The sequence below is a fragment of the Periplaneta americana genome, chromosome 10 (assembly GCF_040183065.1).
Source record: "Periplaneta americana isolate PAMFEO1 chromosome 10, P.americana_PAMFEO1_priV1, whole genome shotgun sequence".
NCBI classification, from domain to species: Eukaryota; Metazoa; Arthropoda; class Insecta; order Blattodea; family Blattidae; genus Periplaneta; species Periplaneta americana.
In genome coordinates, this window is record NC_091126.1 from 82836384 (window position 1) to 82851454 (window position 15071).

Here is a 15071-nt window from a genome sequence, read left to right on the forward strand (position 1 = left end):
CCGGGAAGTTCCTAGATTCACATATGATGTATAATTATATAAGGACGAAAAATCTGCAGTGGATACCTCTTAGAGGAAAATAATATCAACATCGTGCTCCACTAAAAAACGTTTCAACGCATAATGGTTTGTGGGCGAGGAATTATTATTGAAATTGACAGTGGCAATACTTATAGTGATGGTCATCACTTTAGCCAATAGCAGAACAAACTTCAACAACATGTTGCACAATGCACAAGCAGTAATCGTTGGTCAAAGATCTAGTCAACTGGACGTAATAATGGAAATCCTAGTTTACTGTCTTCTCCTTTTTAAGGGTGAGAACGATGTTTAGGAGAATTACTGCTTTTAGCCAATTTCTTAACACCAATCTCCTGTGACGAGGACTTGCTTGTTGATCCAGGATCTTGCTCTTCTTGTTGCATTGCTTCATTCCAATCCTCTGGAACTGCTGCTGTTGCTCCCCGAATTTCTTCAGGATCCTTTGAATCACCTGTAGTAACCGGAACAACAACGTCGACAGGATTCTTCTGCCCAATGGCAGAACACTCACCAGTGTCAGAAGATTCCATTGCTTTATACTTTTTACTGGTTGCTCGTGAAGAATCTCTGATACGTCATCTGCTGAATCTGTTTCCGAGTCACCCTGTTCTATCGTCATAGTCACCGTCTTATCAGACACTACACTACTCTTTTGCTTTATTGATTTCTTTTGCAATTAAGTACTCTCGTTCATTAATTTTGTATCCGAAGTACTAATAGATGCTTGTTTTTCGGATAAACTATCAGTCCCATTTTCAGATGAAACACTAGTCATAGTAGGAGTTGTCGCTGCTGTGGAAACACTAGGAGAAGGGATCAAGTCACTCAGTGTAAGACGTGTTCGAGATTGTACCGTCACAGGGGCTTTTATATTCCTATTAGGACACGCTTGCCGTATATGAGCTGTACTTCCACAATAAAAACACGTAAGTTCCTGCCCAGGGTAAGTTACATAGGCTTCGTGACCGGCTATGACAATCGACGAAGATATGACCTTGTTTAATACCACGTGTGTAATGCGTATACTGGTATAGACATTATATCGAAATTTTGATGACCACTTTTCATTTTCTATATGTTGCACTTGCCCATAGTTCTGTAGCACGTTCGTATTCTTTCATTGGACACTTCCGGTGGTATGTTGAGCACTCGTACCATCACGACTTCTTCGTCTGCAGTGGTTATGTTGACTGTTACATTATCTCCATTCATAAGTTTAACGGATGATGATCCAGTATGTTGTTGTAGGTAATGTTCATAACTAATTTTATTTGTAAGTTTAATATACGCTGCATTTTGTTTCCCTACTAACTGAATCGCTTGTATTTCCGTGTCTTTGATACGTAACCCTTCTTCTATCCATCTATGTATGTCAAATGCTGTAGGACGCGTTTCCTCTTTATTAAATATTGCTTTTAAAGTATTTTCCCTTTTAACTGCACTATTCATGTTTCACTACAAGGTTATTGAAACAAACGTACAATGTAACACTCACGCACGGACTACGTACGACACACGATGTTACCTGCTCGGCTGTCGCCGACAAACTGTGCAGACTTGTACTCGCCTGTACTCTTGGAATGCTAGCTATCAACAACCAGACAACCGATCACTAGTATGAAGCCGAATGGGTAGTCTTTCGGGACTAGGTGGAGGAAGTTTCTTCACAAACACAACCAGCAATACATGCTTTGTGTATTATTAACCTGTCTTCAAACTGCTGAACTCCCTAGGCTTGGTGATGAGTTTCTCGACAATGTTGTCACTGGGGATGAAACTTGGGTGTTGCGTGCCACAGCAGAAACAAAACAACAATCCAAGCATTGGCGGCATAGTGGTTCACCTGTGACGACCAAATTGAAGTAGACAATCTCTGTCAAAAAATTATGTGCATTGTCTTCTGGGATCGACGTGGTGACGTCACATGCAAGTTTTTATCGCGAGGGGAGACAGTTAATGCTGAGCGGTATTTTCAGACATTGCAAATCTGAGGAGGACAATCCAGAACAAGAGACGTGGAATAAAGAGTCATTACGCTTTTGCACGACAACGCACGACCACACGGAATCTGTTGCTTCAGTTTGGATGAGAGATCTTCGACTATCCACACCGACATCGCGCCAAGTGACTTTTATCCCTTCCGACTTATGAAGGGCATTCTGGCTGGAAAACGTTTCCACAACGACATTCAGGTACTGATGGCAGTGACTTCATGGCCCTAGAGGTTAGCGGCAGATTCCTATGACAAGGGCATACAAACGATGATGCACCGATATGATAAACGCCTCAATGGCTGTGGTGACTATGTTGACAAGTAGCCAGTGAATCTGTAAATATTGCAATAAATATTTCTTAATTATTGATGCTTTTTTCCTTTACCGGCCATTGGAACTTACTTCCTGGATGCACCTCTTAGTATGCTGTGAATGTAAACAGTTAAAATCTTGACAACAGGTTAGAAGTAAAATGAAAAGAGAATCTAACATGTGAATGTTTATATTTAATACTCCACGGCTACAAATTGAAAATTGACTAGTTTATATTTATAATTAAAAGAATAAAATTTAACATTTATATGCAATATTAGTTACCGTTTTGTATAATTTAAATAAATAAACATATTAATTCAAATGAACACGGTAATTTGCATTACAATTCAAATTAACACCGTATTTCACATTGTAAGTAAGTGCGGGCCTCCTAGGCCCATGTCATGCATTAGAAGGGGGGGGGAAACAGTCATGCATCAGAGGGTTAACAAACAAGCAATTGTAACGTTGAAATAATTCAATATAACAAATCTAATTTTGCTACTTATATGATGTTGCTTTCAAGCAGCAGTTTTTTACGGCCACGAATTAATTCTTTGTATGACAAACATAATATCACCGTCTTTTGTGGCCGAATTAAGAAAATTGCGGTATATTGGTCTGAAGTGGCAACACTATTTCCTAAACATAATCATCCCTTCTCAAAGTTCAATTTATTCAGGTACATTAGCAAAATTTGATTTGTTATATTGAATTATTTCAACGTTACAATTGCTTATAATAATAATCCGTGGCGCTACAGCCCGTGAAGGGCCTAGACCGACCAGCCGTCTGCTGGCCTCACGCCCACATGCCGAAGCAGAGGTGGACGATCATCCAACGAGAATGGAGGTATGGTGTGGTTAGCACGATGATCCCCCCAGCCGTTATAGCTGGCATTCGCAACCGGATTTCGCTACCTATCGTAGCTTCCCAAGTGCATCACGATGCTAGGTGGGCACCGGTCCCGTACACTGGCCGAAATTTAATGAAAAACATTTTTCCCCCATGGGGACCCGAACCAGTGCGCACTCCGTAACGCGAGTCCTAGGCAGGATGCCTTAGACCACGATGCCACGGCGCGGGACTACAATTGCTTATAATATATTCATATATGAGGCCTCGCCGTCCTCATTGAATAATCAAGACTAATTATGTAGTCAACTTGTAGATACCTATTATTACAGTTACAATTGCTTTGTTTGTTAAAATGTGTATATGATAGCGTTATGCAATTTGTGTTCTTTTGTTTTGTGTGTTTTTTGGAAAATACAATTTCAATTAATGCTCCGCCATAAATGTTGTAACTAAAACCTTGTGTATCCCTCGTGTTTATGGTACGGCTTGTCCTTCCCCACACGTTACCTGCACTTTGTTTACGTTTTCACTGTGCCTAAACGAGACGCTCTACTGTATTGCACAAGCACGTGCTTTTGCTAGAGGTAGAAATATTCGACCCCTTAAGTAGCCATGCCTGTATGCGTAGGCCTATTATTCAGACGGTATTGCTTCTTGGTAAGAAGATTATCAAACTCAATTCATTCTAGAAGTTAAGAAGTCATATTTTAACTTTTTTATATAAAAGTATATAGGCCTATAAACAGTCTATAAAAGTATATATAAATAATCAATTAGGTGCTCCGTTTACAAATTAATATATTCCGTTTCTTTTTTGTAGTGGACTTACAGCTCATGCATTTTATCAAGACACTCGCGATGCGCAGTAGGGGAACAACGTAGGGTAGGAGTAGAAGGGAAGGTCGGACGTGTGCCTACCGAGTTCAAGGCAAAGGCTAACCCATTCCCCTATAATTCGTAAGTAGACTCATCCAGTGTCGTGCGCAGCTCTGTAGGAAGAGTGGGGGAGTGTCTTAACAAAATACATGCGCTGTACAGTGCAGCGTTTTTTGTTCCTTCATATACTTCCCTGACGCGATCTTTTTGCGGTTTCTTGATTCACTCCAATTAAATGTATGCTGACTTTGTAAAGACTTGATTTCCAATATATGAATTCATATGCCAGCCTGACAATTAATGGAGTAATTTGAGTTACGTAATAGTTTTGTGACAACAAGTTATTTTGTTTTAACTCTATAATCCAACTCGAATGTTTCTCAGCCAATGAACGAACTCATTGACGTTAGATTAGCCAATGAAAATCGAATTACATTCATAGAAGCATGCTGCACAGAATTAGTAAGTGACAGTTTTCTTCCTCCTACGTTCATTTGTTTCAATTTTATCGTCTGTATTTCTGTGTATGAGTATCAAACGATTACGTCAGATCTCAGTATGAACATGCAAGTATAATTAATTACAATAATTACACAAATAAATATTACAAGTAAAAGTGATTTACAATAAACTAAACACGTCCAAATTTATAGATAAACAATGATAAAAGATATCAAAATAAAGCAGTAGTAGACCTAGCAGTAGTGGTAGTAGCAGTAGCAATAGCAATAGCAGCAGTAGTAGATTTATTTCTACTGGCAGAGTTAAGGCCATAAAGCAGTGATGTCAAAGCAAGCGCATTTTTCTGACCTTGACATCATGCGCGGGCATCAAGCGCTAGGTATGGAAGAAGGAATAAGCAGCCTGTTGGATTAAGAAAACTTCAAACTTAACGTGAAATTTTATGTCGCTATTTTTATATGGCTTCTTTCTATATTATATTATCTATATTGTCTGTAAAATAAAAGTACTAACACCAATTTTTTAATATTGCAGTTGTGCTTTAAACATTAATAACATAATAAAGAGTTAAGAAGGAATATTCACATAAATTCCATAGTAGTACAACTATGCTGTACTAAGTGGATGAAACACATCATTCAGAAAGAAAGTGATATCCCCCAAGAAGAAGAAGAAGAAGAAGAAGAAGAAGAAGAAGAAATTGATTATGACCTCATAAGTTGGAATTGATATTGATGGTATCTTTAGCCTTATGAAAGTAATCAATGAACTAATCGAAACAATATTATAGTACAAAGCAAAGTTACCTAGGTCTGCATATGTTTAAGTGTAACTAATATTGCATAACAAAACCCTTATTGCATTATGCTTTTAAGGTGATATTGATGAGCAACTTTCTATCATCAGAATGTTAAATTATTTTCTCGAAACCTGCTGAAGCTATAGAGCTTGGGAACATATCTTTTGTTTATGATGTAACAATAGTTGCTTTTTTAATTCATTTCCTTACAAACATTTTCCATGCGAATATTTTCAAAATTTGTAATGCACTGTCTACAGTTATACTTATTTACGGTTATATTATATTTACGAAAACATTGTTTCAGTACCTGTAAGGCTACTGAATAAATAGGCCTGAAAATTTTACTTTTCTACAAAAATAAAGTTGATAAAATATTCCTTTTGAATAAAAAAAGCAAAATTTTGAAAAAATGAGCATTGAAATTAAAACTTACATTCTTATAATGCACTTACACTTCTCAGACAAATCTAAAAATTAACATGGATACAGTTTTAATAAGTTCTCTTCCCTTTATACATTGAATTAGTGCTGGCCATCCCTGTATATAGCTCGACCAAGCGGCATATACTATCACTTTCGTCTGTCTCTTTCCTTTCCGCTGTAAAGCGCTCAGGCTATCCTGAGCTCTAAAGCGAGCGTTTGCACCTATGGGCATCAGTTGACATGACTGCCATAAAACCTTCTCTTCCACTCAACAGTTCCTCCTATTGTAGTCTGAACCACCGGACTTCCAAAATAAAGCCTTCACCTCCACTCGACCAGTATTAGAACAGTAGCAAATATAAAAATAACAGAAATAAAGGAACAATACACATTTAATAATAATAATAATAATAATAATAATAATAATAATAATAATAATATGAAAACAAGTTCAGTTACATGTATTTCTATGAATTAAACAATTATAATAATGTGAATGGAAGTAATTGTTAAAATAAGAAAGAAAATTTATGTTAAAAATAAAAGTCACATATTAGAAAAATATTATATTTTAGGAAAGCTCACAGTCTAAGCCAGTAGTGTCAGAGTTGTAAGCTCCAATACCGGTTGTGGTGCTAGATCGGAGCTTGAACTTGCTTATGTCTGTGGAAACACCGGAGCACGCAACCAGTCTAGTGGAGCGCTCCGCTCCGTTTAGTCCCTATCTGACATCGCTGGTCTAAGCAGTCTAGCTGACAACCGGGTTTTGAAATTAGTAAATGTCTGACAGCACCTTAAGACATGAGGTACGGAGTTTCAATGACGAGAAATTGAAACGATGAATGATGAGTATCGGGAAGTGTTACGATGAGGTATACTCAATGTACCGGTGATCTGAGGTCAGTATTTAGGTTATGGTTGGAGCATAAATACACAAGACGAGACGACATATAAATTGGGGCTGAGGTGCGTAGAATTTGAAATAGAAGAGAAAGACAATGTAAAGTTCTGCGATCCTTGAGCCGGAGCCAAGATATAGATTCGAAAAATGGTGAAATATGATCGTATCGTCGGACATTGCACACATGTCTTACACACATATTATGAACACGTTGTAATTTGTTCGAGAGTTCGGTGCTTAAGTCAGTGAACGACACGTCACAATAGTCAAAGTGCGGCATTACGAGTGTTTGAACTAATGTTTGTTTCAGTGGCGCGGGAAAGAAATGCTTGAACCGGTTTAACAAGTGAATAGGCGAGCAGATTTTTTTTAATGCGTGCTTTACTTGCTAATTCCAACTTAATGTCCACACCTGTGGAGTAACGGTCAGCGCGTCTGGCCGCGAAACCAGGTGGCCCGGGTTCGAATCCCGGTCGGGGAAAGTTACCTGGTTGAAGTTTTTCCGGGGTTTTCCCTTAACCCAATACGACCAAATGCTGTGTAACTTTAGGTGCTGGACCCCGGACTCATTTCATCGGCATTATCACCTTCATTTCATTCACACGCTAAATAACCAAGATGTTAATACAGAGTCGTAAAATAACCGAATAAAATAAAAATCCAACTCGATTCGTTATCAAAATAGTATATTCCTAGATTTTTCACGATATGTGAGTAAGGAATTTCAATATTACTAAGCGTAATGGCCGGAATTTGACTATCGTTCAAAGTGTTCAGCAGTCTTTTGGCTCGGATGATTATGGCCTGCGTCTTAGCTGCATTAAGTCTAAGTCCGAATCTGCTGGTCCATGTAGAGACTGAAATGACATTCCTGTTTAATTTGTGGTTAGACTCAGTGGTTACAAACTCAGTCAGTTGCTTTTATTCCAATGGGGCTTTTATTCCTAACACCTCTGCTTCGATTCACTGTTTTTCCGGATCTTATTATAACCTCGAATGTTAAGTTTTTTAGAATTGCAGTTGTTCGCATTGAGATTATCTTGCCGAATAGAAGAATCCGAAATTTCCTTCCGTTGGTTCTCAAGAAGAATTGAGCGCAGTCGCTCTTGATACCTCATTTTGATTACTGTGACACTGTCTACACTGACCTTAACATGAGACTGACAGACTACAGAGTGTTCATAATGCATGTGTTCGATTTATTTGCAACGTCCGTAGATCTGATCATATCACACCTTCACTAAATATGCTGTCCTGGGTCCGTCTCAAAGAGCGAAGAACTATTCACTCTCTCACTTTACTCTTCAATATTCTTCAGAACTCTAACCCTAGCTACTTAGCTTCCTATTTTTAACATTATTTGTCCTCATATCACGAAATAGATAGGCTACTCGCTCACAACACCATATCCCTAAACACAGAACATCCTTCTACTCTTCATCTTTCACCGTCTCTGCAGCTCATCTCTTGAACTCTCTACCACAGCATATCAGAGACTGTCGGACATTGTCTAATTTCAAAAATAAACTAAAATTGCACTTTTTCAATTCAGATTCCTTTCAATTATAAGACCTTTTCTCTGCTATAGTTTTGTAAAAATATAGTTTTCTTTTCCTTCCTTTCCCCTTTTTTGTTCTCTTGATCACCAGATGAATTTATTATCGTACCCTTTTTATTGTGGATTTTATTTAATTTTCGTATTTCTTTTCTTCATTTTTATTATTTTATCACATTCCATTTTGTTATATTCTTCCTTACGTTTTCCATATTAATTATTTGTACTAAATGCTTTGCTTTTATTATATTCCAATGTATTTTACTTTCTTTTTTCTATTATGGTATTATTTTCATATAGTTTAGTGTCGATTTTGTTATGCTATTATCATTATTTTTTTGTAATATGTTAGTATTCTGTTCTTTAACTTTATGTTAAATTTTCACTGCTTGTATACTTTGTGACCCGGTAGAGTGTAAGAGAGGGCCCTATGACCTTAACTCTGCCAGTATAAATAAATACATTATTAGACTATTGTTGTTATTATTATTATTATTATTATTATTATTATTATTATTATTATTATTATTCTTCGCGATAATAGTTATTCTCAGCTAACTTAATTTCGTGTTTCAAACTCATGTTTGTTGTCATTAGATAATTATTTCCCGACCTCCGATCTCGAAATAATTATTATGAAACAAACATTTGTGAAGATCAATTAAATTACTGGAAAACTATCAGAACTCATTGTATTAAAGAGAGATTCTGGCGCGGTTTTCTTTATCTTGAGGAACGAAACACGATGCGTTGCAGATACTCTGGGAGGACTGCCACAATTTCGACCACTCCATTCGCTGTTCGCGTGTGTCCGTTCGATTATTGCCTCTCACTCGCGCGGCATAGCAATAATCCTGCAGAATTAAATTTTATGGGATAATCCACGAGGAGTGGAGTGGGCAGGTGACGTCTTGCCGTGCTGCGGGCGCAGCCGACGTCTGGCGTACCGACCGAGACCGCTCCGCTCCGCAGCGACTAGTTGAACGAGAGCCGTCGCGACGCTCGCACGCCCCGATGACTCCGCTCCTCTGCGCGCTGTGCCTCGGGCTGGCGGGGCTAGCACTGGGCAAGGACGCTCCGGTGGTGGATATCCCCGACCAGGGTCCCGTGTCCGGCAAGGAGGTGTCCGTCACCAGGGGCCAGAAGGCAACGCAGTACCTGGGCATCCCTTTCGCAAAGTCGCCGCCTGATCGCCTCCAGCCGCCCGTCTGGGAACCGCTGCCGAACTGGACGGAACCGAGGAACTCCTCGTTCATGCCCTCTTGTCTCCAGAGCCGGAAGGCGCTCAAGGAATACGAACGCATCTTCAGCCAGATCCTGCGCGAGCAGCTGGACCAGCTGGAGTTCAACGAGGACTGCCTCTACTTGAACGTGTACGTGCCGGACGGTAAGTCGATGCTACCCGCGACTGTAGCCTCCTTTCACGGAGGGATGACATAAACCCACTTTAGTACAGAAATGTTGCTCTCGGCACTAGATCTGTGAATATCAATAAACGCGATAGCGATGAAGTATACACACTTCGTACAAACACGTATTACGGAAATTCCTATTTACGTATCTCGATGGAAGAACGGTTCTACGCAGGAATACAGGATTCGAGTATACCTGCATTGAGTAATCTTAGTGTGTAAAATATAAATTTCATTTATCTTTGAAGTGTTTTTCTGTGAAGATTCGAGAGCAAATTTTTCAAGTTGATGTTATTTTAGTAATCAGAGAAATGATCTATTGTGACTCTTAATAAATCATAGCTTTTTTCATGTGCTATCTTATGTGCAAGAAGAGAATTGTTTATTTAATTTGGTTTCACAGAATCCAATTAACTTCACATTATTACCATATTAACCCTAGACTATTTACATGGTTTAAAAGATGGGTGAGTAAAGAAAGGAACAACTTACAAAACTGTAATTTGAACAACATTTTTGCCATGCTTAAGTTATAATGTGAGTTCTTGTTAATGAAAAGTGTGAGGACGGCAGTAGCGTTTCATTTTATATAACTTTCATGTAAAACAGATGCCATTAATCATGTTTAAACGATGAAGAAGAAACTTCCAAAGATTTGTGTATTGGGGGCTTTCATAACGTCTCGTAGTTTATACTCCATATTTTATATCTTCTCAACCTGGGGCAAAGACAAAGACAAGACTTCAGTGACTAATGGGCAGCATGATTCTGAATCTTCACCAATGATGACACTTGGTATAGTAAAATCGTTCAATTAATACCACAGCACCAGGCTTTGTGTTGGATATACAGAGTGTAAGGGGTAAGTGCCATTATTTTAACTGGTGATTATTCATGTCATAAGGAAAAAAATGTCCTTACAATTTTTTTTTCTAATTTCAATATTTAACTAATTGGAGTTTAAAATATTAGAGGGTTTGAAACGTAGCTGGATACGGAGGAGTGAGTATATAAGTACACAGAACAGCTCAAGCGGGTACAAACATACCGGTACAGATGCTCTGTTCTAATGCAGGAGCGGACCATGATAATACTGTTGTTTACATAAAACGAGCAGCAAACACAAACTTTCAATCTCATTAATAGAACATCATGGTAAATTTACATTTTATGTAGCAATATTGCTCCATTCTTAATTGTACGTCTAAAGAATAACCAATAATGGCTTTCTGCACAAAACCACACGAACTTTTTTTAATGCAAAATTATAATCTCTCCCGCTTCCGTAAAGCACTATCATTTTTAAACAAATTTCTGGTTGTATGATTTTCGAAACGGGTAAGAGACTCCTAGTTTCTAAAAATGGTTGAGAAACTGCTACAAAAGTTCGCCGATTAGGTAACCTTCTTTGAGGAAAACGTTGACGGTACATCGTTCTTGTCTCACTTAAATTACGACGACTTTCTCCATAAATTAATAACATATTAAATTCCTAAACTTTAAATGACATTGCAAGTTGTTTATTGAATACCCTGTACTGAACTGTCATCCGTTCGGCAGTATGCCTATGGACAGGGAGCTTGAACTCAGCTGACTCGTACTTACCGTCTGTGCAGAGTACTGCCTGTTGAACACGTTGCCACGTCTCTCACGTCAGAATATTAACAAATTTAAGCATGAATTTTTATTTAATTTCACGAAAACGTAATATAACGCGCAAATATTTATTTAAACTAGTATTAACTCTTTGCTAGATATAATTTTACTAACGATATAAGCAGTATAACGCAAATAATATAAGAAAATAAATATTTTTTTCTGGGAAAACTATCAAGTTTTGACCCTATGTTGTATGGATATTTTTTGATTCTGTATACCGTCCTCGACGACTGTGAAAAGAACGGCACTTACACCCCTTACAATCTGTATATTACTTTTTGCACATCAGTACTTGTAATTTCAAGCGGTTTTGTCATACTTTCTTTGTAAAGATTGTCCCTAGTTAAAATTATTTTTATACCGACATCAATACTGTAGATTGAATTAAACCACCACCACCATCCACAGTGAATAATATTTAAGCTATAAGATGACAATTAACTAAAATTGAAATTTAAATTACTTAGAATTTTTGTCGCCATCAATCAACTCGAGATATGACAATCTTGTGCACTCCATGTGAAGTTGATATCGGCACGTCAATTAAAAATGCCAAAGCATCATTGGTAGACGTACGTTATCGCTTCATATGACTAGGCGGCATCTCGGAAGACCTGATCAACGAGTGAACTGTTATCTTTTCAAAGGAAAGCGTCGTCTTTGACACCGGCTTGATATTAGTTGAACGCTGTGACTATACCACATTGACAACGGGCAAGCAGCCATTTCCTAGGCGAAATCAGAACCCAGTCAAGTTACAACTGCGCGCCTTAGGCATTGCAGCATATGCCGCAGTCATCTCCTTAAAATATGAATCCATTCATATCATCCGTTCAAATACGAGTAACTTAATCGTGCCAAGTGCTAAAGACTATGAACAACGTTCTAACAAATTTTTTTCTAGTGTAAGACAGTATATTGAATTGTATTTAAGTGGGAAGTCGTGTTCCATAGAAGTCTGGATTACAATAAAAACAACCGATCGCGGGTCATGACTACGCGCGGAATTCTCAAGTATATTTTAGCTGAAAACTGCCTTCGATCGATGTGTCTGCAGTATGCGCTATGAAAATGTTAAACTGCGTGATGTCCTATTATCCGATTAGTGAACCTAGTAGGTTTAAAGACTATTAGAGTTAATAAAAAAATCCGGTAAATTATTTGAGTAAAAATAAATTCATAAATAAATAAAACAAAATAAAATTTTAACAATCTATGTTGTCTATAATAATACAATAATCCGTGGCGTTACAGCCCGTGAAGGCCCCAGACCGACCAGCCGGATGCTGGTCTCATGCCCACATGTCGAAGCAGAGGTGGACGATCCTCCAACCAGAATGGAGGTATCGTGTGGTTAGCACGATGATCCTCCCAGCCGTTATAGCTGGCTTTCGCAACCGGATTTCGCTACCTATCGTAGCTCCCCAAGTGCATCGCGATGCTGGGTGGGCACCGATCCCATACACTGGCAGAAATTTCATGAGAAAAAGTCTTCCCCCCATGAGGACTCGAACCAGCGCGCATTCCGTAACGCGAGTCCTAGGCAGGATGCCTTAGACCTCGACCCCACGGCGCGGGACCTATGTTGTCTATGAGGACATAAATGTAAATGAAGTATAAGCTGCACTATATATATATATATATATATATATATATATATATATATATATTAGTCTTTATCCTCCAGTTGAGCAGAACAGTTATAATATTTTATGATAGTGTTCTATTCTTAATGATACAGGACAGAAAATAAATACATTAAAGGAACCAAGGAGGAAAGTGTAGTTAAAATTGAACAAAAATTATTAATTATAAAACCAAATGGCTATTTTTCCAGTGATTCTTTTAATTTTGGACTAACTTCAGCACGAATTTTGTTTGCTCCATCCTTGACATTTCGTAATATGGTCGTTGAATGTGAAATAATAGAATTTGCATTCACCTTATCAAAAGTAGCTCCAATGTTAATCATTGTCTGAGATTAAGCATCTCTTAATATATACTATTGTAAAAATATTAAGCAAAGTGAACATGTAGATTTGGTTTATTTTGATTAAACACTGTGACTGAAATAGATTATGTCTGCCTTTGAAGAAATTCGGGAGGCATCACACAATCTCATTTCTTTTTATGCAATGCCATATTTTCTAACCTACATTCAACATTTTCATTACTGATATGACTTTGACAAGAAGGATGTTGAATAACGTTATTGATAATATAAAGCACTACTTCACTGAAAGGCTCAAATACTTCTTGATTTTCGTAGTGCCTGAAATAAAAACAAAATGTTAACCTCTTTAGGTAGTCTTGTTTTGAACATCAGGCAACAACCTCGAGCGCTCGCGACCGACTGAGCAAACGCTTCAACCGATCGGTTATAAATTATCGACTATATGCGCTCGAGCTAATCATTACCCGGCTACCTTCTTTACAACTGAAAAATGGCTGGTGTCGTTTTCGTGAGAATGCATAAATCTATGTTTCACTATTCATTAGTAACAGCGCAATAAACCGTTTCTTAGTACGTAATCAGTAAAAGAAGAATCTTTCTACAATGTTACATACAAAGAGTTTTACTGCAGTATCCCCACTATGCTACGCGCAACATGCCAAACTCCACTTCCGATATTACATCACACAATTTAAGAACGGTTTCCAACATATCGGTGGAAATTATACGAGACAACGCTTTTAAATCATCGAAACAATAAATCTCTACTTATGAGAGGAAAGTGCGGTCTATAACAGTAGCGATTACAACGTTGACACTTCGAAGAAAAACTGAGAAAATGGGTGGAGTTTGAACGAAAAATATTCGCTAGCGATAAATTGATACAATATTCGTATTTTAAGAGACAGTGCAACAAAACTTATCTTGCCAAAATACTTACAAGCAAACATTCTGTTGGGGGCAGATAAAAAAGTTATTATTTTTCTCTTTCACCATGTTAATAATGTCAAAAGAAGTTCTTATACAAATTTTGGCCACTCGACCTCGATTACGAGGCCGTCCAGAAAGTGATTTTCCCTGGGGTCGTTTACAGAAAACAAGCACAAGTGCATGGAAAGATTTATTGAAACAGATAGAGCAATTGTTGCGCTATTTGTCAACATATCCTCCACTGGAATTGAGAGATTTGTCATACCGTGGGATTAATTTTTGTATCCTTGTGCCGTAGAAGTCAGCCGCCTGGGATCTGAACCAGCGTTTGGCAGCTGTCTGCACCTCTCTGTCGATTACATGATATGACGAATATCTCAATTCCAGTGGGGAATATGTTGAAAATAGCTCAACAATTGCTGTGTCTGTTCCAATAAACTTTTCCAATGAAATTGTGTTTTATTTCTGTTAACGACCCCTGGCGAATTAATATTTTTACGGCCCTCGTAATTGCGGTCGAGTGGCCAAAATTTGTATAAGCACTTGTTTTTACATTATTAACATGGTGGAAGAAAAAAATAACTATCTGCCCCCATCGGAATGTTTGCTTGTTAGTTAAATGTTGCTTTGCGGGCAAGCAGTCAGTAATATGTTATTATTTTTACCGATGTTGTTTTACCCAAATATTCTGTAATAATCCTACTTTAAATATAACGTTGAAAACCCTGAAGAGTTGAAGAAACTTTAAAACTTTGTCTGTGAGGCAACACTCTCAACTGTAGACGACAACACTTTGCATGTGATTTGATCTTTTCAATGACTGAAAACAAGTAACATTTCTTATTGTCTTTTACATCTGATGGACTGGACCAGGCCTGGGCGTTAATA

General features: G+C 37.9%; 1 protein-coding gene across 1 annotated transcript in view; it reads left to right on the plus strand.

Annotated features, from left to right (window-relative positions):
- Window positions 1-9095: 9095 nt before the first annotated feature.
- LOC138707835 (liver carboxylesterase 1) overlaps window positions 9096-15071 on the plus strand; it is a 115540-nt gene continuing 109564 nt past the window's right edge. The window contains exon 1 of the mRNA XM_069837801.1: window positions 9096-9615. Within this exon, the coding sequence (XP_069693902.1) occupies window positions 9243-9615 (373 nt within the window). The 5' untranslated portion in view covers window positions 9096-9242. The remainder of the gene's footprint in view (window positions 9616-15071) is intronic.